This window comes from Passer domesticus, chromosome 1, assembly GCF_036417665.1.
Source record: "Passer domesticus isolate bPasDom1 chromosome 1, bPasDom1.hap1, whole genome shotgun sequence".
Classification (NCBI taxonomy): domain Eukaryota; kingdom Metazoa; phylum Chordata; class Aves; order Passeriformes; family Passeridae; genus Passer; species Passer domesticus.
The window spans coordinates 158,832,310-158,859,089 of NC_087474.1; the positions used below are offsets into that span (position 1 = coordinate 158,832,310).

The 26,780-nt window shown below is 39.9% G+C and overlaps 1 protein-coding gene across 11 annotated transcripts in view; it reads right to left on the reverse strand.

The window, feature by feature from the left end:
* TSNARE1 (t-SNARE domain containing 1) overlaps positions 1-26,780 on the reverse strand; it is a 448,830-nt gene that overhangs the window by 41,195 nt on the left and 380,855 nt on the right. For all 11 annotated transcript variants that reach the window (XM_064398977.1, XM_064398966.1, XM_064398995.1 and 8 more), the window contains one exon: positions 16,443-16,558. In XM_064398977.1, the coding sequence (XP_064255047.1) occupies positions 16,463-16,558 (96 nt within the window). In that variant the 3' untranslated portion in view covers positions 16,443-16,462. The remainder of the gene's footprint in view (positions 1-16,442; positions 16,559-26,780) is intronic.

Here is a 26,780-nt window from a genome sequence, read left to right on the forward strand (position 1 = left end):
CAAAGCCATCAGGAAGGAGCAGACAGCTCCTAAAGCTGTTTCATCACCTGAAATAATATTAAAAGAGAAGCAGGACTGCCAAGTCTCTATTTATAGCTACAATTTTGGCTGTCCAAAGGAGAGTTCAGAGAGCTCACTAAGGCTGAAAATCTAACTTTTAATTTGACAAGTTCAAGATGATGAATCTGACTTTCTTCTTTTGACTTCAGTCTGCCTTTCCTTAGGAATCCTTACAGCTGGCTCACATGGGGATTTCTTTTTCTTTTTTTTTTTTTCATGAAAAGAGGTATAAGAAAGAAAATTTGATGTTAAATATCAACACCTTCCTCATGCAGGGGTCACAATCAATATTTGACCCAAAGACAGGAGTGAAATTATTGGCAGAGGTTGGTGGTGGGGGAATACATTTACACCTGAAATTCCTTAAATGGTGAAAAACACACTGGAATGGAAAATAATGAAACACTACTAAACCCAAACAAAATTATCAGCATGAAGACAAACGACCTACTGCAACCCAATAAAATCAATTCCCCAGCAGCCCCAATAGGTGGGACCAGTGTGCTTTAAATACACACAGCAGAATTCCTGGTATCTACCCAGAAATGAGCAGATCAAATTAATCCCCAAAGCACTTCTGCTGAAATTGCCAGATTTATGCCACAGATATTTTCCCCTCACTTATCTAAACATATACTTTGAAAAGAGTATGGTGCAAATAAAATCTCTTTGAGCTTGAATGGCGAGAGCCTGGGAGAAAGTGACATAATTGTGCTTCTCTAACAGCCTCCAGCAAGTGACTTGATCTCTTCATATCTCAATTTTGCTGCCATTAAAACAAGAATATTGAAAGTTCTTCCCCTCAGAGGGGTGCTCAGAGTGTAAACTGAGACCTGCTGGATGAAAGGCGTGCAGGGCTTCTATTTACATTTGTGTTACAGCATCTTCAGTTCAGCACACAGGTTTATAGTCCATTATTAAAATATTGTGAGACAAACAACACTGTTCAGCACCAAATGCTTCAATTTCTATTCATTCTAACAAAAAAAGTACCTGGATTCTCACTGAATTGCAGAACTGACAACCTGGGCTCACTTAATGCCAGCCACCTCGATATCCTTTTATAAATCCATTTTTAATTTATTATTTTTTTACATTTGGCTACATTGCAATTCTGCTGCCTCTTGCTCAGGAATCAAACCCTTGGTCTCTTCTTTTGCTTTTGCAAAACCTGATAGTGCATTTCTCATTATGTCCATAGTAATTTCAATTATTTTCCTTTGTCTAAGACTTCTGTTACGCTTTGGTGCCTGTGGACATTTTAAGTAACTACCTTTTTTATTAGCTGACTCAACACATGACAGATTATTCTGTCCAGCTCTTCTCCTTAGGTCCTTTTATCAGCCTAAGTCCTTATGTGACCTCTCTTAATGTTCCTCCTATTATCTGTGAGGATGGAAGCACTCAGAGATTTGACATAAAAATGCACCTTTGGGTCAGAGATTTACACCCATTTTTAGAAGAACTGACCCAAACGACCCAAATAATTGAAACAATTCATCCAAACACCACTTTCCAAATCTGGGAAAGAGAAATGAGCACAACAATGGGTTGATTTCCCATGGAAAGTGACAGGTCAAAATCAAGATTTAAGCCGGTATTGTCACTTTTCCATCCTGCTCCTTATCAGTCATCAAATTGGTCCTTCAGTCCGAAGAATGAAAATACAGGTTTTGTGCATTCTGGAACCTAATTGTTCCAGAATATAGAATTGTTCCAAAATATAGGTTTTGTGCATTCTGTAACCTAATTGTTTGATTGTTTCTTGGGGTTTTCTTATGTGGAAAGAGAAAGGCTGAAGTCCCTCAGCTGGAGTTTCTTTTCTTGCAGAAGAATTTTCACTTTTGTCAATGTCCGTGTCTCACTCTGATCCCCAACAACATCAGAGCAGTCAAATATTTAAAATCTGTGCTACCTGAAGATTTCTCTGTGGTAGAATTGACCTTGTCAGAAAAACACACCATTTTCCTTCTGCCAAAGTCTCCATAGGGGTGCATGACTCAAGGCCACTCCATTCCATTCCATTCCATTCCATTCCATTCCATTCCATTCCATTCCATTCCATTCCATTCCATTCCATTCCATTCCATTCCATTCCATTCCATTCCATTCCAATTATTCTATCCTCTCCCTTTGCTGAACACCACCATGCCTTTGATAAACCTTACCACAAATCCACCTCTCCTTGCTGTCTCTCTGGAGATGACTCAAACACAGAAGTTTAGGCACAATCTACCACAGCTATTCCAAAACTTTTCCCAACTGATGCTAAAAAACCTTTACACCTCTTGCAGCAAATTCTGTGGAACTTCTTGGCTCTTGTCCTCCTTAGCAGAGTGTAATAATGTGAGTATTTCCAGCAACAGAAACACAGCAAAAAATGTACAAAAATGTCTTAGGAGTACAAAAGAACCACAGAGGACCCAGAGAAGACTCAGAGCTGAGGAATATGAGATGCTATCCTACACTGTGGAACTGCAGGATTTGCTAATAAAGTAACAAAGATTTGTAATTTAGCCCTGAGGCCAGAGAAATATTAAGTCTGTATTTTTAAAATCAGCAATACACCTGAGGCCCTGGAGGTCTGGCCTGAGCTAGAGCAAGGGCTGTGAATGGAGAATACACAAATGTTTATACTCAAGCATCCTTTAGTCTGCTTTTCACTAGCATGGCAGGAAATTTTCCTGTCTGCACCACCATTACACTGAGTTTTCAACTCTTCTTCTCCCCCAAGAAAAGCAACAGCAAGCAAAGTTTGTGTCTGGAGAAAAATCCTCATTAACACTCTGAAATAAGTTGGGTATATTGTGACATTTTCAAGAGATCTTCCTCCCTCTAGGATTCATTTCTCCAGGAATTTAAGTCAAAATGTACCGAAAAGAGACATCACTTCCAATGAGTGGCTCTTCTGTCAAAAGACAAAAGGATGAAACAACACATAAAATTCCCCTAACCCTGAAACAACCCCCTTAAGAATCAAAGTCTTCCCTTCCTTCTGACATAACATCCTCACCTGAAAAACAGGCTCTTTGATGAAACTGTTTCTGCTGTCTCTGGTTCTGGATACTGTGAGTTAAAAAAAAAATAAATTGGAAAGTAATATTAAGTTCAGAACAAGTCTTAGTGATCTCACTAAATGCTAATCGAGTTTTAATGCTGTTTTCATTAACTTTGTGCCCTTTCATATAAAGCTGGAGGGCTACTCAGTGATAAGAGAGCCCCACCAATACAGCCATATGAATGGATGCTAAATGCAAATTCTGGAGGCACTGGGCAATGCTCACAGCAGGGCTTTGACAGGATAAAGATTTTATGGAGTGTCATAGCAGGAGTTGAGGAGGCTGAATGTCAAGAGTAAAAGCAACAGCAGGGACAAAAGAAATCAAGAAGGACTCTGAAGTGATGAGGGTTTTTTTGTTGTTTTTTTTTTTTTTTTTTTTTTTTTTTCTGGAAACCACAATTAAAAAATTAACTTTCTACTGTAAGTAGCTAAAAACCTAATAAGAAGGAAGCACATCAAAAGGAGATTAAAAATCAAAATCTGACAGAGAGCAAAACCTCACTGCCTCTCACTGAAAAGCCCAAGACAGGCTGACAAAATATTTCTGGCAGGCCTAAACTTTCCCAGCATGTTTCAGCAAGGGATTTGGTTCTCTGAGCTGCAGCATTGAGTGTAAAGCTTGGGATGATTATTTTGTGGCAGGGGTTAGATGAAGAACTCATGCTTAGGCTGGGAGGAGGAAGAACTCTCCTGAACAGGAAGAGTCTTACAAAACCAAAGTGTGCCCTACATGGAACTGCAGAGACCTCAGAACCCCTTCCAGTGCCTCTCTCTCCAAAAGAGCTGGAGAGGGATCTTTTCCAAGGGCATGGCAGGGCAGGACAGGAGGGAATGGCTTCACACTGCCAGAGAGCAGGGTTTGATTGAATACTGGGAAGAAATTCTTTACTGTGAGTGTGGTGAGGCACTGAAACTTCTCTGGAAGTGTTCAAGGCCAGGCTGGATGGGGATTTGAGCAACTTGGTCTGGAAGAAGGAGCTCCTGCCCATGGTGGGAGGTTTGAGCAAGACAGTCTCAAAGGTGCCTTCAATTTCAGTTTCACAGAGGATGAGAGAAGAAAAGTGGTGCAGTGCCCTGGAAGATGAAAATCTGCTTTTCCTGGCTACTGCAGCTTTTCTCCACTGTGCCTGTGTGCACCAAGATCTTACCAGGAAAAAGGCATTACATGGACTCACGGTGGGATTTTCTGTTCCCATGGAAGTAAGCTCATTAACTTCCCTGGTGTTTAGACAAAAACAACCCTCACGACCACTCATTACAAACAACACAAAAGAAAGAACGGCCACCTTTTTGACTTAGAAAAACATTTCAAAAGGAAAGCATTCAGTGCTTATTCAGAGAAATGGAGAGTAATCTTAAAGCCCTTTGTTTTGCATTGAAACAACTGAAACCAACTGTATCCAATTTGTATGATATTTCATAGTATAAATGAAATGAAAATAAATTGTTTTTAGCAAAGAAAGTGATCATACAATCAGAATGGCTTGGGTTGGAAGGGACCTGTAAGATCATCTCACTCCAACCCCCTGCCAAGGGCAAGGATGTCACTCACTGGACCAGGTTGCTCAGAGCCCCATCTGATCTGACCTGGCTTTGAACACTTCCAGGGATGGGGCAGCCACAACTTCTCTGGGCAACCAGTTCCAATGATGCACCAGCAAAGAATTTCTTCTGAACATCTCATCTAAACCTGCTCTCTGTCATTTTAAAACCACCTTCCCTTGTCCTGTCACTGTACAAAAAAAAATTTCTCTCCCTTATTTTTATCAGCCTCCTTAAGGTACTGGAACGTACTCTGAGATTTTCCCATAACCTTTTTTTTCTCCAGGCTGAACAACCCCGTATCTGTCTGTCTGACACAGATATGAACAGAAAAACACACATGCACACACAGATTCATGCACATAATACCTAATCCTGGTAGTACTTTTTCCTTCAGCTCCAAGAAAATGGAAGGGAAAGCTGGCTGTGTGTTAACTTCTTGCACTTTCATGCCTCTTCATAGCTGGAGCAATCTTTACCTTTATCCCTGCCTGTAATAATTTTTGTGAGTTTTTTCCACACACCAAGTTCAGGACTTTTTTTAGTGTTGCTGATAACCCCAGATTCCAGGTGTATATATGTGTGTATACACCTCTGTCTGTGCTCTAACAAGAAAAAAAAAATAAAAAATCTTGAGTTCACTGAAAAAAAAGCCCACCCACAACAGAAAATTGATCTGAAATTGCCACACCAAAATGTCAGCAGGTTCTAAAATTCAGTATATCCACAATTTTAGTGAAGAAATCCTAAGGCCATGGCCTTTCCTCACCCACATTTTTCAACAGTTGTATGAGACTCAAATTTCACTTTATCCCTGTGAGAATGAAGGACAGGAATCGCTCTGCCTTTGGGTAGTCCTGAATGCTGTCACCTTGGTTCCTTTAATCCCACAAGAATGAAGGAGAACATTTTAGGGCTCTGCACAATATTCCTCCTGGCTTTAGATTTATGGGGTTAAATGAGAATTCAGACTTAGATCTTGCCTTAAACCCTGAGTAAGGATTTGAAAAGTATTCCTGCCATAAACCAGGAGGGTATGGGACATGCAGGAGAGGACACCATTTAATTTGTTTTGTAGTTGCTTCACTGTTCCAAAGGTGTAAATGACTGCTGAGACAGATGTTAAACAGGCACAGTCCCATTGCTTGATAGCAAAGACAGGAAGGATAGGCAGTGTACTCAAATTCTGGTCTTTTCATCAATAAATATTTAAGTATTAATTGAAAGTGGAAAAGATGTGAGGACAATAAATTGATTTCTCCCTTCTCTCCCACCTCTCTGAGGTGATGTGAGTTCCCTTTACCAAATTGAGCATCGTTCTGTCTCTGAGATAATTTTATTAGATTTAAGGTAGAGTTGCTATTTAGTTTCTCTTCAGATCAAAATCAAGAATGCATTAGAGATGGAGAACCTTCCCTGGTGATCTCTTGGAAAACCTGAACCATGAAAAATCTGCCTCTCCCTGGCAGATATCAAACCCAGATGTGCCATGGATGAGGCACCCTCTGTCTCAGCCAGATACTGAGCAAAAGGCACAAGGAAACTCAGTTTTCCATACAACAGCTCATTACGAAACAACAAAACAATAAATATTTAACTCAAATCTAGCCTGGTAAATTGGCTCTCCAATTATCTCTGAAAAATTGGTGAGTTTAACTGCACGTCAAGCTACTGCGATATTCTTTGTTTATATTAAACAATAAGCTATAACAGCCCTTTTTGACCCAGGAAAAACAGATGTAAATTAATATATGCCTGACTCAAGATTAGCAACTGCTACTGCCCAGAAAAACTGTTGATTAAAAACCACTACTAAATAGTTCACAATAAATACAGTGGAAAATTATCCAGGACCAAAGAAGAAAATCAGAAACTATTGCTAGCAGTAGATGGCAGAGAAACATTAAAAAAAAAAAAAGCAAAACTGGTTATTAAAATATATTTTGTACTGATAAAATTAGTCTTAATGAACTATAAAATAAATAAGCCTTAATGAACTATAGCAGCCACTTGCAATTATTTCTGTACTAATAAGCTTGGAAAACACATTTGCCATATACTGGTCATTAACAAGATATTCTTTGAAATATGTAATTCAGCAAAGAAGAAGTTGTAACAAATTAAAGGGATTCCTGGGAATTTTTGTGCCTATTACTCCACTGAAATATTTGAGTGAAGATTTGAAAGAAGAGAAGATTTCCTAGGCCAGTGAATACCCAAGTTTGTTCAACAAGCTGAAAGGGAGGTTTTATAGCTCCTCTCTTGCATTACATTTCTTCTCTATTGTCTTTTCAATACTGTGCTCTGGAAACAAAAATGTAAATAAACATTGGTCATTGGGATCTGCCTTGTAAGAACATTTAATAGGAGCCCTTAATTGCATGCTGTAAACATAATACAAATGGCAGTTGTAAAACTGAGAACAATTTTGTTCCAAATAATCAACAAGAATGCCTCTTCATAGAGAAAACTCTTACCAGGCACAGTACTATGCATCAAAAAAAAAAAAAAGAAAAAAAAAAAAAAGAAACAAACCACCAATCCTTGCAGGAATTGAAACAGAGGAAAGTCCATTTTTGGCTAAGGAAAGAAACTCCTGTTTATTGGGTAGGATTTTATGAAAAAGCAGATGCCTTGAAAATATTCTACAAATTCTACAGATGATGCAGATTTTTTTTTTTTTGGGGGGGGGGGTTGTTTTTTTTTGATTGTTTGTTTGGGGGTTTTTTGTTTGGTTTTTTGTGTTTGTGGTTTTTTTTTTTTTGTTTGTTTGTTTTTTGGTTTTTGGGGTTTTTTTAAGAGCAGGCAGACAATGAAAAGGGATCAACCTATTGCTGTTTAATGAGTTACTGCTTGTCAGCTGAGAGGCAGCAATGGCTGGGATGTTATTCTTGGCAAGTTTTGATGGCATGACATCAGGACTAATGCATTCCACCCTGCACTCTCAGCAGGCTGTGCATGGACAGCCAGGCAGCTCAGCTGACGAGGGGTAATTCAATCAACATCAGCAATTGCAAACTGAAGTCATCTCCCAGCACTCCACCTTGCTCTGTTTCAGTGGCAAGGAGCTTTGCCCACCTTCTGGGCTGGGAGGATGAGATCCATGTGAGGTGCACAGTTGTAAATGTGGTGGCTCTTTGGACAATACCCACAAATGCAGTGATTTCTGGTCACCTACTTGTGAGAGGAATTAAATGGTTAATGGACTATGCAGCAACACTGTAATGTGAGGAAAAAAATCCCATTTCAGTGTCAAAATATGGCTGTGGAGGAATTAAGAATCTGTCGAAGCTCAAGCAATGTCCATACCAAAATCAAAAGTAAAAAAGCCATTTCTCCAGCAGTCTTTTAGGAAACAAAGGCTGAAGTCAAAAGCCTCCTTTTCCAGATACACCTCAAAAGCCTATTTTGAGAGCTGAAGAACATTCTGTAAATGAGTGATCATTGTGAAGCAGATTCCAACTCATTGTAAAGCCTAATGAAGCTACAAAGAATATTTCAGAAAATTCACTGAGTAGGATGGAATTATAATTCTCTGTTTAAAGCTGGTTTGAAGAATCTCACATCAGAAAGATGGTTCCAATAAGGAGATTACGATCTACATATTGAATATATGATATATTCATATATGATATTGATTGATATATTACCAAAATGCAATATTGGTAATATATCAATGAATATAATAGATTCATATTCATGAATGAATATATCGTATTCTATGAGATATTATCAATAATACATTGGTAATATTGGTAATATATTAGTATTAAGTATAACAATAAAATAATAATAATAACAATAATAATAGTAAATGATAATAATAAATCAAGTAGAACTAGAAATTTCTATTTCTACTTGAGGGGGTGGGAGAGCTAACAAGGACATTGTCACCACTACATTAGAAAGAACGCAGTATAAAGTGGGAATTTAAGAATTTTTTATTTTTATTTTTATAATTTTTATAACTTTATATTTTTTTATTTCTGACGAAGCAAAGGAGGCCACCAAAACAGGACTGAAGGAGCCCTGATTTCACTCTCAGTTTTAAAGGATAATTCCCAGATCATCGTGGTGGCTTGGAAAGAGTCACATGGCTTCAAAGGAGAATTTAACAACCTGCAGCACATCATGGGATAAGAACATGTCCCAAAAAAAGGTTTACCACCACCAGGGCTTCAGAGGAAAGGGCTGGGACAAAGGACAGCAATTCAAAGAGTGCATTTAATCACTTGCAGTGGTTTTCCTCTGACACTAAAACACTTTCCAACCTGTTGAACATCCCTGAGACAGCACTCAAATTTTGGCACTGAAGAAACAGAACAATCTTCCCATCTCCTTCACTCTGAGAGTCACAATACCAGACACACTGTCCCCTCCAACATCCTTCTTCACCAAGGGATAATCACAGATTTGTTGCCTTTCTAAGAATCTGTCCTGATGGGATATGAGATTTTCCAGCTAAACTGACAAAATATTTACTCTTTAACAGACTTTTACCAAAGAAAACCTCCTGGGCTGATTTTCAGATCTTCTTCCAGACAACACTGATCCAAAATTACCTTGCTTTGACACCACCACCACCACCAGGGATAACAGCCAAGTAAAACTTTCTGGGAGCTTGGATAACAATAGGAATCAGGCCCTGTCATGTAGGAAATGGCTCTATTGAACTCTGTGCTGACCTGTTCCCAAGAAAACCTCTGAGACTCTGTGGTGGGTTGACCTTGACTGGACACCAGGCAATCACCAAGCTGCTCTGTCTCTTCCCTCCTCAATAGGATTGCAATGGTGTGGGTGGAAAAAATAAGATGAAGGAAAAAAAAACCACATTTGGACAAGGTAAAGGAAGTTTAATAAGGCAGAAGTAAAGGCTGCACATGGAAGCAAAGGAAAACAGGAGATTTATTCTCTACTTTCCATCTACAGACAATGTCCAGCCAGTTGAGATAACTGGAATGATGATAGAACACTCAGAACTTGTGCATTTTCTTGGATCAACACAGGCTAGAACAGAACTGGCCACCCCTGATCCCCCAAACACCAAGCTCTGCACCCAGTAGCAGCAACCTCACCCATGTCCTCACCACACCAGGCCAAGAGGAATTGCTCTCCTCAGAGGAATTCACTGCTTTAGCTTTATCAAAAAGAACCACACACCTTCCCAAGCTGACTTCACTGCAAATCCACTCAATCCACAGCCCATGGACCAGGATGAATGAGGGACCTTGTGCTGATCTTTGCTCTTGTCTCTCACAACAGCACAAGCTCACTGCATCCCTGGGGCTCGATGAGACAGATAATTCCAGCATTGCCAGCTGAAAATATCAGCTGACAGTGCTGCAGTGAAGTGAGAGCAGTTTCTGACTCTGTGTTGCTCCTATAAAGAGTTTAATCCTCCCTTCTCCTGGGGCTACTGATTTATGCCTCAGAGAGCCCTCCTGAGCCATTAATCAGAGCAACTGCTCCCTGAGCTGAGCAGCAACTGCTCCCTCAGACATCACTGCTCCTGAGGAGCTGAGACTACCCATAGGCAAGAGGTCACTTGGCACTGACTCTGTCAAATATTTTAGACTTACACTTAAAACAATATTTTCTGAGTTGAAACTGAAATTTTAGTTATCTAAAGCCACATTTGGGCTGGCGTTGTCCACAATTCTAGCTGAAATATCAGCTTTTCACATGCTATTTCCTTAAACATCTGTGAATGGGACAGAAAGTGAGAGGATAAGCATTGGTCTGAATCAGTGCATCCATTTCTGTGGTGTTTCACAGTTCAAACTGAATGTGCTGAAAATCACCCTCTTCTTCCAGGTTCTTAGAAGTGTGTCAGGATGGTTTAAGTTTAAAGGGGTTACAAAGCATAAATAATTAGTGTCTTCACAGTGCTTTGGGAAGCTCAGATCACAGACTTGGCATCCATCAGAAGGGTCAGAATTGTGCATTCAGTGGGAGTGTCCCATTTTCCTGCTGATGGCAAAGAAACCTGAGATGGGGTGGAGAAAGCTGCTGGCTGTTCCAAAGTCCTCCTGACTTTGGAATCAAATCAATTAACTCAAATTAACTGAGCTGCAGGAACTGTCTGCACATCGACTCTTAAGCAAAGGTAATGTGATACATCCTCCCTTCACTCTCTCACACAGTTAATGACCTGGCATTATGTGATACTTATAAAGGTCAAAGACCATAAAATGGGCAACAACCATAATCTGAAATACATTAAAACACAGTAACCTGATTGTGTGATGTCCCATCAAAACATTAACCTGTTTGAAGGTTTGTCTCAATAGGAAAAACTCAGAGAAATTCTTAGAAATGAATCTGCCTATTTCCTGGCACTTCTGCCTTTCTTGCCCTGTTATTTTGAGGGATTTTTTTTCACAAAGCAGACTCTTATCTCTTAAAATTTCTTTTTCTACTTGTAATCATTTCTTTCTTCTGCACATTTGTGGCAGCACATTTTTATTGTGCTGTCAGGGAGATAATTTAGCGGAGAGAAGTGGAGACATAGCCATTTGAACCAGGAAAGTCTTAAAGAATACAAGTGTTAGCCTAATTTAAGAAATGGGGCCAAATCATAAACCCAGGCCCAGTATATGTTATCCAGTGAAAATCCAGGTCTCATTTCTCAGATCTTAAACATGAAGCAAAAAGTTGCTGCAAGAGTCAGGATGTACCTCAGCCTTCTTGTCAGAGCAACAATTGAGCAGGGATGCCAGGATGTGAGCAATTAATTATAGGCTAAAAGACAAGAACTGAAATGACAAGAATTGACACCTGACTCTAAATGTAGCAACTTTTTCAAAGTAATAGGATACAGGGGAAAAAAAATATTACAGAGCTATTGATTCCTGATTGTGCTGCACAGCAAACATGGCAGAAGTGCCACAGCCAGGGCAGAGGGGTGAATTATTTTAGGATTTCAATGACAGCTGCCAAAAATATTATAACCCTTACAGAGCTTGAAAGATTGAAACAAGGTTGAAAACTCAGCCACTCACATATTAAGCCACATATAGATGTGTGGTGAAAAGAGAGACACCAAGAAAAGCCCTGTGATAACAATTTAAAAGGCAAAAGCAATACCATGAAACAAAACTCTCTGTGCTTTGCCTTTATTTACGAAGTTCCTAAGGTTAAATTATTTTTCTGTTCAACACTGAGTAGGAACTGCTGTGCTTTAGCAGCCTGACACAGCCAGGGAGAGATGCATGGGGCAAATGTCAGAATTTCTGCTGCGTGTGTCAGGAGAGGGTGCCCAGACTTGTCTCCTGCTTGGAAGGAACAACAGATCTGCAAAAGCCAAGTGCCACAAAGCCACTTGTCAATCTCTCCCCCTCTGCCACCCCGACCCTCGCCACCCCCACACGCAGGGTTGTGATGCTGGGGCTGCACTTGGTGGCAAGAGGAACAGCACACAGGGACAGTATGGTGCATAAGGCACTAAAATAATCCAGCCAAAAAGCATAAAGTCTGAAAGAAAAACAAACACCAAGGATGGGCTGTGTAAAATCAGCTGTCTGAACCTCATCCTCATTGATCAGGTTACATAAAACACTTAACCACGTTAGAAACCCATAAATGAATTGTGCAAGGAAAGCTGTAACTGTGAGGGAGGGGGAAAATAACCCAAACTAAACCAATACTTTCTATTTTTCTATGATAATTCAATTTGAATTCAAAACATGACAGTTGCACATTCAGAAAACATACTTGGAGCCTGATTATTACATTTTATATAGACTACAGCCCAATTAAGGAGACACTGACCAAGATGTCAAGTGAGATATTAGAAAGGAAATCTTTACAATGAGAGTGATGAGGCCCTGGAACGGAATTCCCAGAGAAGCTGTGGCTGCCCCATCCCTGGGAGTGTTCAAGGTCAGGTTGGATGGGGCTTGGAGCAACCTGGCATAGAGGAAGGTGCCCCTGCCCATGTCAGGGGGTTTGGAACTGGATAATTTTTAAGGTGTCATCTAAACTCAGACCATTCTATGATTCTAAGGATTTTTTTTCTGTATATTCAGCATTACATGGAGAGTGCAATCAGAGTGCAACTCCTCACTCAGGATAGTTAATATTTTACAAGTTTAGGATGGTTCAAAGTCCAAATGCTCAAATTATCAAAAAAGGAATGAATCAATGTCCATTAAAGATTTAATAACTTGTCTCCTGTAGCAGGAAGGCTTTGAGCTTCAAGCAGCTGAATGCTGGGAGAATCTGTTGAGTCACAGACCACAGGATTTAAGGAATCTACAAGGTTAAGTGTGTGTGCTCAGTCCAATAATCTTTATCTGACAGAAAGGTGTCTTGGTAAGGGTGAAGACACCTTCTGCTGCTTCCAAGAACGGGGCTCAGTCAAGTCATCATTGCTTCTCTCTTTCTTTGGCTAATGGGATTGAGATTATGAAGTTGTCATTGAAAACCATATTTTCCAGCTGTCACACACATGCAGCGTCTCTCTCAAAGTTTGTCACCTCTGTTTTCCTATAAAGAAGGCTTAAAACTTCAGATTCCAACAGTCTTGATTGTCACTTTGGATAAGTGTGCGCTCATGCAAATGAGTCAAAAGGAGGGCACAGAAGGTCTGCCTAGCTGAAATATTGACACTATCTAAAAAAAATAAAGGTTTTTTCTGACTTCTCCTGCAATCCTGTCCTTTTGAATGGTCACTGATGTTGATGGAACAGCAAAAAAGAGCAGCTGCAGTGTTGCTCCAAGATGTGCACAATGTGACCCAAAAGTTCCTGGGCTATTTTCCTAAGGTGTCAGCAAACAAATGTACAGACACAAGTCCTCAGGAGTTTCTCTGTATTCACTTTAGACTCTTTCCTCTCTCTCTGCCAGACAAAACTGCCCCAAGGGAGCAGTGACACACTTATGGCAGGGCCCTCGACAGGCAGAGTCAGGGCTGGGAGCTCTCCTGAGCAGCTGCTCTCTCTCTGAGCCAGCAGCCAGTGATGGCACAACTGCTTTGGAAACTCACAGGGAAAGCTGCTTTTTGCTGTGCAAAATTCGTCAAGTGATCTCCCCTCTGGAAGGAATGGGCTTGTCTGTCCAACCATGTCTGATTCGTGGTGTGGGGAAAAAATTCTTCTTTTCAGAAGAGCTGTTGATTCAGTATCATTATTGCAAAAGCAGAAACATCAAGGAGTTAAAAAAACCCCAAAAATATAAGAATACTTTATATGCTAATGATCAAAACAATAAATACTTATCAGAGATATTAATGTATAATTTCTTTAACTCACTGAATAGTGACCTTTACATTTCTTATCACCAGCCATGAAAGTTAAAGAAGCCTAAATTTAATATCCTGCAAATGGGATTTAAACCACTGGAATGGAGTGGCTGGGGCTTTTTCTTCTGGCTCCTTACTGATCCAACATGGAACAAATATTTTGAGGAGATGTTAAATGGAAGTCTTACCATTCTTTATCAAATTTTGGATTTTATTTAGTGATATGTCCTGTGCCAGCCAGAGTATTTACTAATTAGTTCCCTCACTTGCTTTCCTCCCTTTATTTTGTCTGAAGTCATGCAGAGCTGTTACACATTAAACCCCAGCTGTTCCTTGTCTCCATAAAGTGTGTAAGAGCTTTATATGAACCTGTTTCTTTAGGTAATCTTTATATACACTGATATTTTAAAAACCATGGATTTTTTTAAAAATCTGTTTGCATCAAAATTCAGAATATAATTTCATCTATCACTATGGACACAGAAACCCTGAAAGCATTCTGGTTTAGAAGTCCTCAAAGAATAAATATGAAATCTGCTGCACATCACTAGGGCTAATCCAGACTTAGAACCATTTATAAAGATCAGAAATCATCATTGTTCCAGTGTAATTCAATCCAGGTCCTGCCTCCAGTTCTACTGCTGCAGAGTAACTCTTGTTCTAGAAGCTCAATAATTAGTTTCACAACTGATGATGAAAAGTAGAGCATGATATTTTTCCTGGGGCTTTCATTAGTATCTCTAGGTTCACTTCCCTCAAGACATGGATCTCATAACAGGAGATTAATTTTAGTCTTCCGATGGAGTTTTATTGTAAGATTATTTTGTTCTCTGACTTTCTCCACTAAAGGGATTCTGATTAAAATGTGCCTAGACATAGTCAACTGATGATAAGATTTGTAATTTCCAGTAGATACGAATATTTAACTAGACTAAAAGAAACTGTGTTATATCACAGATTATCCTGATGGAACACATTTCCAAACTAATGCAGAGTAAAAGCAGAGTGATGCAATTAAAATTAGTGCAGTTGCTCTAGATTTAAATTACCAAGAGAGATCCCTGTTTGCAGCCATAAGTAGTGTCTCTTCTATAAAATTGGGATTAAAAAATATATATAGAAATGATAGATAGATAGATAGATAGATAAGCTGTAAGAACATCAATATTCAGTCAATTAAAGGTCCATTTCACTAATATCATCCTTGTTTCAAGGCTGGCCAAACACCTAAGTAAAGACTCAAGTGTAGCAAAATATTTCTACCTATTTCTCCTAGCAAAGATGTAGGGCTTGTGATAATCCTCATCCAAACCAGTGAGATGGTTCTTGACATCCTGCAACAATTTTCTTTTTTTTTTTCTTTAATTTGGTACAATTCCTTCTTGTATCCAAATTTTGATGCCCACAATGTCATGGCAGAAGTGCCAAAGCTTAAGAAGTGTGAAGAATCACTTTTCTATGACGGTTTTCAACCAATTCCTTTTAATTCCCAGTGGAAAGAAGGCACTTTAGAAGCCTCATCCTCACGTGTAAGGAGAGCATTTTAAACTGAACCCTTGTTAAACAAAAGAATTAACAAAATCTCCCAATTCTTTGGCCTTCCCAAGGATAGTTTAACAGTAGAGTTGCTGTCTGCAGGAAAAGTCCCATTTCTGCTTTTGGGTTTTACCAGATGGCATCCCTGCCCTTGCAGCAGGCATACAGACTCCCTTTGGGGGGCAGAAAATCTGTAAATCTCATACCCTCTCCTTGAACAATGGCTTGGCAACCTTCTAAAGAAAGAGAAACCCAGACATGCTTTGCATCAGAAAGAGAATATCAGAAATAATTGATGACTCACTGTCCCAGGGACATGAGGGAAAAGAAAGGGAAATATTTTTTTTTTGTGTCTTATACTTTACATTTAAAGCACATTTTGTTTTACAAAGTAAATATGCTATAGGTGAAACTTCACTAAGAGGATGAAGTTGCTTTGATATCTCACCTCTATTCCTAAGGCTACAGCCCAATCCTCCTACTAGAGACCACCATTCCTTCTAGGTGTAGATCCAGAGCAAAGATCACCAAAAATCCATTTTTATTTTTCACCGCTACTGAAATCTCCAGTTGTTTGTCTTCCTGCTCCTCAGGAGGGTCTCTGGAACATCTCAGAAGGCAAAACCACTTGGGAACACCTCTGGGCTTGGATTGCCCCTCACCCTGCTCCAGCCTGGAGTCTTTAAAACTGCTTCTGCATCTCTAACTCCTAATCCTAATAATTAGGATCCATTAGTTAGCATTGCTATGAGATTCCTGTAAAATCAAACACCACACAAACAGCAGAGGAAAGGGTCATATGTTGTTTTGTTGGAATAACACCTTGGCTTAATTTTAAGGATCCATTAAGAATATCTCTAACACCCTTTAAAAGAAAATGTTTTAGTATGCCAGACCTGACTCTGCAGGTAGAGATATTTTTTTCTCACCATGATCAGCTTCCTGAACTGTCTTTCAGGCACCTTACAGAGTATGAGAAAAGACTTGGCCAAAGGGTTTTACCTGTGCCAAGCTCAGCCAGGTCAGCGCTTGACGGAGACCGCGATGATGATGACAACGAGCAGCAGAACAGCCAAAGCGATGGAGAGAAGGCAGCACTTCATCTTCCTGGCTCGTAGCTGAGGGCAGAAAGACAAGGAAATTAATTCATGGAGGTTAAATCCACTAAGAAATGTTGTTTTTCCATTGAAAGAATGGTTTGGAACAAGCTGAAGTAACAGAGAGAATTTATTTCTTTTTTTTTTTTGGACTGATTTATCCTTCTAGATAATCCAGATTTCTCCTCCTGGACACAATCCCCTTTTCTACAATACTTTCTTCGTGCTTAAATCACCATGTCACACTAAATTTCCAGGCTCTGCTTGGAGGGCTGAACTTGGGTACGGACACTCTGTTTGGTTTTGGTCTGGGGGTGTTGGAGCTGCATCTGGCTGCCAGGAGAAAACTGTTCCTTGTAAGAGAAAAAGTTCCCTCTCCACTCTGCTGTGCAATGAAATTGAGACAAGCACTGACATGAGCTGTTCACAGGGCATGCAAATGTGCTTCCAGTATTAACCACCCTAACCTCATTCCCTTTCAGATTTTGTAAGAAATTCTACAGAGTTTTAGTTTTGTGTCTGTTTCTACTTCAACCCATTAGTCTTCCTAGCGACCTCTGTGGATGTGATGTTGTTTCTTCCTATTTAAAATCTTTGCAGATAATTCAATTCAATTCTCCTGTCTCCTAGGACATTTAGATGGAATGGAAGAAGGGTGTTCCCATGATCCCACAGTGTAAGGAGTTCTGTTATCCAATACACACCCAAAAAAGTAACTTCAAAGAAATCTTAAACTTTGACATTTTATTTGAGACCAGATCAACCAGTCCTCCAGCCACCAGAGTTGACAGCATCATCTGCATTAGACAAACCAGTTACTTTATTCCACAGTCCTTTACCTCCTTACAACTGAAGCAACACTCTCACAGGAGAAATGATGTTAATATTACTGCTGTCATCCACTTTTCCTTCCTTTCCTTTCCTTAACTGCTGCAATCAGGTTTGCCAGTCTGCCTTGGGTCCTTCTCTATCTGCTTTACATCCCTCTGCACTGCATTTCCCACAGAGCCATTGCTCCCCAGCTGCTCTGCTCTGTTCTGGGGATGTTTTGGTCTCCTACCTACACTGCAAAGGACAGGAGACTCATCTCTTCCTTTGGTGCTCCAAATCCTGTCCTTCTTTCCCTCTCAGTGCCCAACAAGCTGGAGAAGCACTTCCAGCAGGGAACAGTGATGCATGACCTGTTCTCTCTTTCAGAATCAACCACCAATCAAACTGTGGTTTTATAAAAGTGTGCATTTACAGATTACTGTTTTTTGCACGTTAAAATGCTGTACTGTCCTGCCTCCCTAGCATATAATCAGTGAATCATCATGGCTCTCCATCAGCTTTTCAATCACTCAGAGAGATAGGTTCTCTTTGATTTAGATGAGGAAAAAAAAGTTTTAAATATATCATTCCATGTGCATTTGTGAAGAGGGATCTTGTCAGGCATGCTGGGAGGGAGTGTGTGAGGGGACACAATTCCACTTCCCAAAACCCCTGCTTTGGAGCACAGATTTTTGTCATGCTTTTCCATCAGTTTACTCTGACTGTGGGGGAGAATATGAGTGGGAAAATGCCCACAGAAATTATTATGATGGAGGTGAGGCCCTGGCACAGGCTGCCCAGAGAAGCTGTGGCTGCCCCATCCCTGGAAGTGTCCAAGGCCAGGTTGGATGGGGCTTGGAGCAACCTGGGACAGTGTCCCTGCCCATGGCAGGGGGGTGGAATGAGATGATATTTAAGGTTTCTTCCAACCCAAAACATTCTGTGATTCTCTGATTTTCTTTAACTTTTTTTTTTTTTTTCCACACACACAAGGATGTTTCTTCACAGCAGATCCTCACCTAACACTAATTTCTTCAGAAGAAACTGCATTGCATCCTGAAAGCTCAGCCCATGAGACAACAGACTTGCTACTGCTTCCCCCTTTAATTTTAACCTTCATTAATTCCAAGTCGATCCAGGAAACCTCTGCTTCCAACTGCAGACTTTCAAAGGCACTTGGTTGTCCTTGTCCACTTCTGAAGTCAGAGCCTGTGTTTGGTCAGCAGAGGATGCTAATGGGTCATTTAGCTTCAAGCAGAATTCTCAAATAGTCCATTAAGAGCCTCGAAGAGTGCACAGTTATCACTTCATATGCCTTTTCCATCATTCCCTTTGCAGGGAGATTCTCTTCTTTTCCTTTTTCCAGCATTACAAAGTCCAAGTCACTTTTATTTTGCATTTGCACAGTCTCTTCTCCCTTCCCTTTTTCCTTGCTTTTAATCAACTAAACCATAAACAGACTGAGACTGATCAGATGACAGGAGAGCTGCAGCCCAGTCTGAATCCTGGGATTTGGTTCACATTTTATGATCCTGTCCTGGCTGGCAAATCAGGACAATGATTCCTGCTCTTTAAAATATCTCCTAGCTTATTTAGTATAACAGTCCTCCAAAGCCATAAAACCCACTGTAGGATTCTCCTGTCTATTCCTAGTTTTGTTGAATTTTTTTTCTTATTTTACACTTCAATAAGGAAAATGTTGTATTATTTGAGTTGCTTTAGTCTCCAGCCATAAATCTGTACATGCTGGTGGAACAGGGAAGCAGCTTCTGATCCTCTCCTGGACACACCACCTTTCCTACAGATCCTGAGGAAGAGTGGCAGGATACCAGCACCCCAAGGTTTTGCCACTTAGTTAAAAAAATACTGAAATATGAGCAAAAGTAGCATGTCCCCTCACTGGACAAGTGCACACCCTGCTTCAGGAAGGGCTTGAAAGAATCCCTTCAATGAGACTTGGCACGAAGATTGGACTTGATGACCTTGGAGGTCTTTTCCAACCTTAATATTCTATGATTTTATAATATCCCATGGAGCTCACCAAGCCTGGCCTATGGAGAGGACCAGCCTGGATTTCTGTGAGCTCTTGAGATCCTTTTCCTGCCTTTATTAGAGGAGAAAGATGCAAGCACAGAATTTGTTGAACAGAGTCTCTTCCCCAGATAGGATCTGCAGACTGTGGTAAGGGCACCTTCACTTACATATTACATAAACATACACTAATAAAAACCATAAATAATAATATTACATCTAACTACCTCTGCTATTATCCCTAGTTTAGGTTAACAGAGTCTGATTGCCAAACTGAGATTACAAATGGTGTCTTAATGCCCCACTGCCATTCTTGAAGGACATTGAGAGACAAAAATAAACACAACCCTTTTAATGTGTTTTTTGAAGAGGTTTTTTTAAGAACCCCGAGGTAGCACCCTGGAAGCACAGCATCCTCAGAAATGTAAGCACTGAGTAGTGAAGAAATTCCAGAGTTTGTGTTTTTCATGTGTGCATATACAGGGAACAATCTTTGCCTCTCTCTAAAGTAGGATTTCTGCCTCATTAAGTAAGGGAATAATTATTATGCCGCGTACATCACATATGTTTAGAAATTTTACTTATCTACTCAGGTTTTCTTAGGACATCTATCTAAAGTCATGTTCACATGAGACCACGCAAAGCTCACTTAATGTAAAGATCCTGATTTTTTTCAAGGGGTTTCCATGACAGCAGAATCACATAATTAATGCTTTCCATCCCAAACATCAATGAGTTATATCCATTTAAGTGGAGGAAGTAGAGACACATTCCATGGATGAAAGGACAGCTGATCTCAAGAGAGTTCCAGTTTTCCCAAGGAATAACAAAAACAAACAAAAAACATAAAAAGCAAATGTGATTCATGATGCCACCCCTTGTATAAAAGTTAATCTACACTTACATGGAAATGGAAAACTGTTTCCAAACCTGTAACAGGATTTCCCACCAGGACAAGTTCCTTACTGCCTGAAACGGACACTACAAGGTTTCTGCCACAATTTAGTAGCCTCAGAATAACAAAACCACAGCCACAGAAAAGTTGATGAAAAATTTTTAAAAAACCAAACCAAAATAACCCACAAGAAGGCAAACCAGCTGTAAAATGAATCCTTTATATTACATCATAATTCTTCAGGAAGCTTTGCATTTTTGCAGCATTTCCCACAAATATGACTAAAATGCAGTGGATTTCACTCATCTTTCCCCAGCTCTTTCTCCCCTCAGCTGCTGAGGCTCCTTCTCTCACACTGTGTGTTATTCCTATTCCCTATCTTCCTTGACTTTCCCGGAAGCTCTGAGGCAACGTGACCTCCTCTCAATTCCTGCAACTACACCCCTGATTGCTCACAGGAGCAATTCTAAGGCCATTTTGCCCAGAATCTTCCACCTGCCCTTGGAGTTAGATGTTTGCAGACAAGACACAACAAAGATCATTGGCACAGCAGATGGATCAATAGCTGAAGGGCATTTTTGGTACAAGCTAAACTTGGATGGTCTTCACCTCAACTTCACAAAGTATCCAGAAAACCTCAGGGAATAACTGTCTTGTGGGTTTTTTGGTTTGGTTTTTTTTTTCTTTTTTTTTTTTTCTTTTTTTTTTTTTTTTTGGTCCCAGAGACCTGGAGGTTTTGCCAAACACTCCTGAAAGTCACAAAAATCTATGTCTGCTTTTTGGCTCTATGGCTGCATATGGCTGCTATGGCTCTATTTTTTCCTGTTAAATTGCAAAACTCTGTCCACGTACAGGAGCTGCTGGAATTTAACAAAACCTCCCAAAAACCATATTTCTCCCAAGAAGATGTATCCTGGAACTCCACCTTGGAAAGCACTGACTCCCTTTCACTATCTGTTCAAGTGAGTATTTAAATAGAGAAATCAACGCAACAAACAATTTCAGGCTGAATTTGGGAAAAGTTCAAAGCTACAAGATTATCTTCTGCTGGAAAATGTATGAGAAATAATTATAAGCCCACTATCTGATTTCATTTTAATTATCTTAGCTTATTCTAAACCTTGAATGCTATGCTGCAGCACTGCTCTGGTTTTATAGCTGTGTCCCAACCTGTTGTAAGTCCATTTCCCATAACACCTAGAATTTGTTGATTAAATTGGAGCTAATCTATTTTCATTGTACACATTTTCCCAAGATGAAAGAATGCAACATGGGACCAAAAAAATTCTAATCCTGTAGCAAGATGTAATGGCTTTTTACAGTTATTTTTTCTGGGCTCTCAGGGTTTTTTAGCCAAATAAGTAAAGATATATTTTAATCCTGACAGAGGCTCTTTAAACACACATGTGAAATGGGAGTGAAAAGCAGGGAGGGAATAAGCAAGGCTATTTAGGGACACAGCTGAGAAGCACTTTATATTGACAGGCAAACTAGATGTGACTGAGCCTGGAAGAAACCTTTCCCTCATCATTTCAGAAAATTAAGCTGCAAGTCATATTTTACAACCTAGAAGATATTTATTTCTTGGGGGTGAAATGTTGAAAAATATTTTAATTATGTCACAACAGATAGTTAAGTAATTAAAACCCATTAAAGCCCATTATGGCCCCAGGCCCAAAAAAGTAAGTTTCATCTTGGAAATTCCTAAGCAAACACATTTACAAGGAGGGAAAGAAATGTTTTCTTGCTAAGTATTTAAAAACTAGCTGAGGCCAAGCATAAATAATAGAAGAGGCTAAAGGAAGCTGTTTTTCCTGTATTTATATTGAATGGAGAAAACCAAACAAATAAAAAAGCACTTGATTCCCATATAGAAAAGCAGCATTGAGCTTCTCCACCCTTTGTGGATTGACTATATTATGGACTGTAAGGCAGGGAGGAGTAAGGCAGTTATGGGCTGTGAGGCAGGAGTTGAGATTTCTCAACTGCCTCCACAAAGGAGGTGAAAATCCCTAGAAACAGGAATTTTAGTTCAGGCAGGGATTTGTGCTAGAGCAGCTGCTCTATTCTGGGAACATCAGAGCATATGACACCACTTCAGAGCAGAGTCACACCCTACAACTCCAAGGCTGGGGAGTTTTCTAGGTCTTCTGCAGGACAAAATTGGGCAGGTTGCTTTCACCAGAAATTAATTAAATTAATCTCTCCAGTATCCCATCTTTGTTCCATCACTCCCAGGTCTCAGCCCTGGCATTGGGATAAGGATGAAGACAGTAACCAAAGAGCTTTGCCCTAAAGGGTTAACCCAAGACCGCCTGACTCTGTCTCTCCCTCCTGCGATGTTAAATAATAGAAACATTCATAGGAAAATGGGATTGTGGAGGCTGGAAAGGACCTCTAAGATCACCAAGTCCAACCTTCAACTCAGCAAGCACCACCACATTCACTATGAAACCCTGACCTCGAGTTTCATATCCACAGGATTTTAAACACTTCAGGAACAGCCACACCACCACTTCCCTGGGCAGCCTCTTCCACTGCTTCCAAAGCTTAGGAGTGAGGACTAGGACCAGGTCTGGAAATACCCTGAGCTTTTCAGTTTGGTTGTATGGGCAAGAATCTGTCTCCTAGTGAAAAAGGACCAGTTTGACATTATAATTTCTTAGGTTATTATGGTAAAAAGCAAAAATCTACCCATGTACTCAATGCCAACAGAGTTAATAAGACAATCCATTTTACTTACAGAAATGCTTACCCATAATTCAAACACAATTTTAAAATAAAGAACAATTCATGAAGCATTTTCCAGCAGAGCCAGGAGTGCAAGAACTTCTGAAAGTACAATTCCACTACTGGAACAAAGAAACCATTGCAGACTAATCTGCTCTGGAAATTTATTTCCTGCAAACCCATTCAGCAGATAAAAAACAAAAATTATTAAATTTTGCAACCACACAATAACAGCCTCTAGTTATCAGGCCAGGTCCTTTTAAGGGCCTCTGTTGGGCAATGAAAACCCACCCTGATTAATTTTCAAGTGCTGCTTCCTTTATTGTAAGATTAATAAATCTGTTTGACATAAAATGGTTCATTTTATATGCAAATCTCTGTAGAAAGTTTTGTGACATTAAAGAGGTTCATACAATTTTGTTCACCCTGACCTCAGAGGTCATTAGGAATTTCATGAAAGCATTTGTCTATGCTCTTAATATGCATTTTGAAAGCTAATTTGAGGTCTGCTGGATTGAGAGCCCAGGTTCTTAATTACGTTTGGACGTGTTTATAGAGAGCTGATATTATAAATCTGAAACTGCTGTCATTCCAGTGGACAATAGCAGAAGCTCTGCTGAAGGCTGGGGAGCTCTCATGGGAGAGGAAAAGAAAATATTGGAGCAACACAGCAGGAAGTCAGACCTTGTAGATGTGTGGTTACCTTCAAGATTTATCTAAACATACAGAGGGGGGAAAAAATCACCTTACACTTGCAACAGCATTATTATTATTATTATTATTATTATTATTATTATTATTAGTAATAATAATAATTTCATCTTCCATTTGCATCAATAAGACCCCTTATCTAAGCCATACACAACCATCTCTGATAAGAGAGTAAACACTCTGTGTTATTGCAGTGGAAGGGAGGAACATGACCTTTACCGTGTGTACAAATTAAAATGCACTGACCAAATTTGGTGACCTTTATGGTATAGCTTCCTTATAGAGCTACAGTGAATTTGCCATCAAATATCACTGCTTCTGCAGGCAGGCTAGAAAAGGCCAGGAATATTATTAAGCACTTACAGTGTTTTTTAAATGAGAACAAAGTAGACAAGTTACATATTAATAAAACCCAGAAGATATGAGAGCAACAGGGAAAGGCCAGCCCACAGCAGCAAGGATATAGATCACTTGGCTTTGACATATTGTTTTTGGGCCCTCACTTGCATGCCATTTGGACTGATTCCACACTTTCCTTTATGATGTGTCCATGTATTTGCAGCTTTCTACTAATTCTGTGCAGCTTTCCCCTTCCCCATGTGTCTCTTCATGATCCCTCCTCATTAATTAATTTTCTTTGCATACATCTCTGGGAGTGTTCAAGGACAGGTTGGATGAGGCCCTCACCAACCTGGTCTAGTGGAAAGTGTCCCTGCCTATGGCTGAGGGGATGAATTGGATGATTTTTAAGGTCCTTTCAAGCCCACACTATGCCATGATTCCACATGTTTCCATGATATATCCCAGGTGAAGCCAAGTGTCATCTACAGGTATGATTCCTCAGCATAGCCTACTGCAAGACTGTATTTTCTCCCACTTATTTAGCCAGGGACAACCACCCAGAATTGGATTTTCCATGCCTGGAATTTACCCCAAGCTATTTTTTTAAAATGAAAATATGCCAGCCAAATCAAAGGACAAAACTATTTAAAATTTTCCAAGTATTCCATAATGAAAAAGATAATGGAAATATCTTCTCTAGTCTCTCGCTTTGGGGAAAAAAATCACAGAATCATTAAGGCTGGAGAAGACCTCCAAGACCAACAAGTCCAACCTTTGGCCAGTCACCACCCTGCCCACTAAACCATATGGAGAAATGCCTCATCTGCTTGTTTTTTGAACACTTACAGGGACGTTGAGTCCATCCTGTCCCTAAGCAGCCTGTTCCAATGCTTGACCACTCTTTCACAGAATAAATTTTCCCTGATATCCACCGTGAACCTCCCCTGGAGCAACTTGAAGCCATATTCCCTTGTCCTCTGTAAGGAAGAATAGGGAGAAAGGGGATTGTGGCTTTGATGAGGGTCCTCATTTTAGTGTTTCTGGGAAATTTGGCTCAGTTTAGGAAAGATATGACTTCTCTCAAACCCTTGTTCCTGTACAGTCTTGACTAGTTCAAAATTTGAGATAATTTTCACCATCTGCCACATCTATCAGGATGAGGATGGCAGCACAACCCTTTCTGTGTTGGCTTGCCTCAAAGCTGACAGGGGCTGATGTTGAGCCTGTACACACAGATTTAATTGCTGCATTTTCTACCTTCTGAATGCTTGAATTAGCAATCTTAATATTCTCCTAATACACTTGTTTTTCTAATGGCTGAGACATCATTTGTAATAGCACATGATAATAGCTTACATTTCTAGCACGCCTTTCAAGGCAGCAAACCTCCAACGTGATTTACAAATTCACTATAAAGAGGATTATCTTTTTACCAGCTCTGGAATGAAGCCACCTACCTCTGGCAGCTGTTTGAGTTCCACACAGCAGAACCAGCCAGCAATTTAAAGCAGGTAATGACTGGTGTGTGCACCTGAAACACCAGAGACTGCATTTCCCAAATCAGAATTCACCCAATGTAGCAAAACAAACGCTTACACTTTGTAGAAACCACCCCGAGATGCTTAAAAGCCCCACACAGGCAGATTCAGAGAGAACTTAACTCCCCCAACAATTCAAACCCAGAAACACTGCAAGGGAGCAGAGCAGAGCAGAGAATCATTTGACCACATTAAAGCTGTGCAGTGCTCGAAGAAAACCTTCCTGCTGAGCTGTGTTGATTAGTTAGATTATATTATTTTATGAATGGGACTACTTGGAAGGCTTGCAAATGGCAGATTTTGGCTCATTGTGCCACCAATCTCAGCATTTTTGAGCCCATCAGTTCATCCAGATTTCAACCAACCTCATTTATCTGGTCTGTACATCATCAGCTTCTCTTTCAGGGCAGAAAGTTTTAATTCTTGAACCAGCTCAATCTCTGCTCAAAAACACTTGAGCCCTCCCAGGACAGGCTCCTTTTGCCAACAACAACCAGGTCAAACTTCGCAGAATTTAAAAGGACCACAGCCATAAAAAGCATTTAGTCTGGCTTAACTCCAGGGTACTCTGATGAGTCTCTGGTCCAAATAATTTAAGAATTTCTCCTCACTACCCTGTATATAGGTGCAAAAAAGCATATCGATGAAAATTCTAATAAAGATGAAATGCTTTAAAAAAAGTGCAACATCAGCCATGTAGGATCTTTTGAACATCCTCAAACAAACACGAACAAAGAAAATAAAGAAAATAAAGAAAATGAAGAAAATAAAGAAAATAAAGAAAGAAAATAAAGAAAACAAAGGTACTTGCAGGACACAGTAAAAAAAAGAATCACAGATGAATTTGGGCTGAGAAAGATCTCTAAGACCATCAAGTCCAAACAGCAGTGCCAAGGCCACTAGTAAGCCGTGTCCCATTTACATGTTTTAAATCCTGCCAGGGATGGTGACTCCAACACTTCACTGGGCAGCCTTTTCCAGGGCTTGACAACCCTTTTAGTGCAGAATTTTTTCCTAATATCCAACCTAAACCTCCTCTGGTGCAATTTGAGGCCATTTCCTCTTGTGGCACAACAATATTGTTCATGCTGGGATTGAAAGAAAGGTTTCCTGTCTTCAGGGCACCGTGTTCTTGAACCTGAACTTACCTTCAAATCTCACCAGTAATAAAGATAAATTAGTGTAA